Raw genomic sequence first — 1,853 nt, 5'->3', positions numbered from 1 at the left:
TGGTTAATTCTCATTAATATACAAGTATGTTACTTTTTATTACAAAACAACAGAGTGCCTTCCAGTCCACCATATGTACATCTCATCAGAAGATGTATTCATCCTACTTGTTATAACAACCTATCCCAATTTCACTAACACTTAAGATTATGAACACCCAAGAGAGGTGTAAAATAACACAAAAAATACCTTTGTGCATCTCTTGTAACTTCAAAATATGAACACTTTAGAATGTAACCACCCTACCTACATACAATTGACCAGATCTGGAAGGGGTTTAAGCCGGGGTATGGACGTGCATCTTTTGTAACTTCAACAAGTGAAGAAAAAAAAAAGTAGTATTTATAATCGTAATACATACATATCTGAAATTCTGAATTATAATCTGGTTTAAAACTCCCACACACCCAACCCTCCAGTCATGTCCACGAAATAAATTGGGCTAAAAATCCCAAAAAAAACGACTCACGAGTATCAACAGTCTCTCAAGCTATATTGATATATTCTATCATGAATAGGATATTTGCAAGAATTCAAGTCATGGTTTCCAAATTCATGCTTTCAGTGTCCTATTTCTAACGACTATATGTCTATCCTATAAGCACCACTGAAGAGCAGACAGTCCAAAAGATTACAGATATCAACAGGTGTTTGAAAAGAAACCTACCTGTACTGTGACATGAACATAGCCTTTGATATGTTTATCAATTTCTGCAAGCATGACAAGTTTTATTATCTTGGAGTAGTAAATATAACAATTATAAATGTTCTATTTGTGGGGAACTATTTTTTTTGATGTTTTCTTTTTAGCATCATCATCGGAATCGCCATCGCTGTCATCATCCTCGTCGATGTCAGAGGAAGGAGAAGGGTCGAGTCGAGCTGCGTCAATTGCCCAATTGATTATCTTCGAAACTTCATCTTCTTCGTCTTCGTCATCAACTATGCCCAAAATGTCATCTTTCACAGCATTCCCCTGAGTAGAATTAGACGTAGATGTTGCTTTAGAAGGAGCTTTAAGAGCAGCGAATCGTGCAAGCAGATTATCGAAATCTTCATGATCGGCAGTGATTGCCTCTTTAGGGATGGATTTGGAGGGTTTGGCTCTAAGAGCTTGAAGTCGACGATCGAGATCTGGGTCTATTGCGTTGGTGTGGGAGGATTCGGGTAAGAGATCGAACTTGGAGTTGGATTGGGATTTGGATTTGATGTGAGAATTGACGGTGAGATTGAGGAGAAGGTCATCTTCCGTCAATTTCAGCAGCTCTTCAACTTCATCTACGGCGTCCGGTTGGTTCTTTTTTCCAACACCGCCGCTCTTCCTCCTCATCGTGGCTGTTATACCCTTTCCTGCCGCAGATATTCCTCAACTTCCTTTATTATTATTTTCTTAGAAAAGCTAAATACAAAATTGCAAAAAGGTGGCGGTGGTATGTTTTTTTTTTTTTTTTTTTTTCTTTTTGGTATGAATCTTAATTTTTTTGGCTTTGTGGTCCTTTGTTAGTTTTATTGTGTTTTTGATCCCTCTGAATAGTAAAATGACTGTAATACCCTTAGGGTATTTATTTTCCAATTTTCTTTTATTTCTTTTTATATCTAATGTTAATTAATTTATTTTAATAATTAATAAAATAAGAAGGGGCCCACCTTCTCTTTCTCTCTCTCTCTCTCTCTCTCTCTCTCTCTCTCTCTTGCCATTAAGAACACAAATCCTCTTTCCGTGATCGTAACAAGAAAGAATCATAATTTTCAAGAAAAACCCTAAACCACTTTCGACCACCATTGACAAACTGCTTCTGGAAACCACTGAATCGTCGCTCAGCTTCAGCCTCTGCCACCATATCACATTCGAT

General features: G+C 37.2%; 1 protein-coding gene across 1 annotated transcript; it reads right to left on the bottom strand.

Annotated features, from left to right (window-relative positions):
- Positions 1-522: 522 nt before the first annotated feature.
- LOC145056597 (uncharacterized) lies at positions 523-1,386 on the bottom strand. Its single transcript, XM_079004293.1, has one exon. The coding sequence runs from the start codon at positions 1,328-1,330 to the stop codon at positions 770-772; it is 561 nt and encodes a 186-aa protein (XP_078860419.1). The 5' UTR covers positions 1,331-1,386; the 3' UTR covers positions 523-769.
- Positions 1,387-1,853: the final 467 nt, after the last annotated feature.

The sequence above is a fragment of the Lactuca serriola genome, chromosome 6, assembly GCF_051521515.1.
Source record: "Lactuca serriola cultivar US96UC23 chromosome 6, Lser_US96UC23_V15, whole genome shotgun sequence".
Lineage (NCBI taxonomy): Eukaryota > Viridiplantae > Streptophyta > Magnoliopsida > Asterales > Asteraceae > Lactuca > Lactuca serriola.
The sequence above is the reverse complement of the archived record's forward strand: the minus strand, read 5'-3'. Positions and strand labels throughout refer to the sequence as shown.

Coding starts and splice junctions, on each gene's coding strand:
- LOC145056597 (XM_079004293.1), bottom strand. CDS start 1,330: ATGAGGAGGAAGAGCGGCGGTGTTGGAAAAAAGAACCAACCGGACGCC.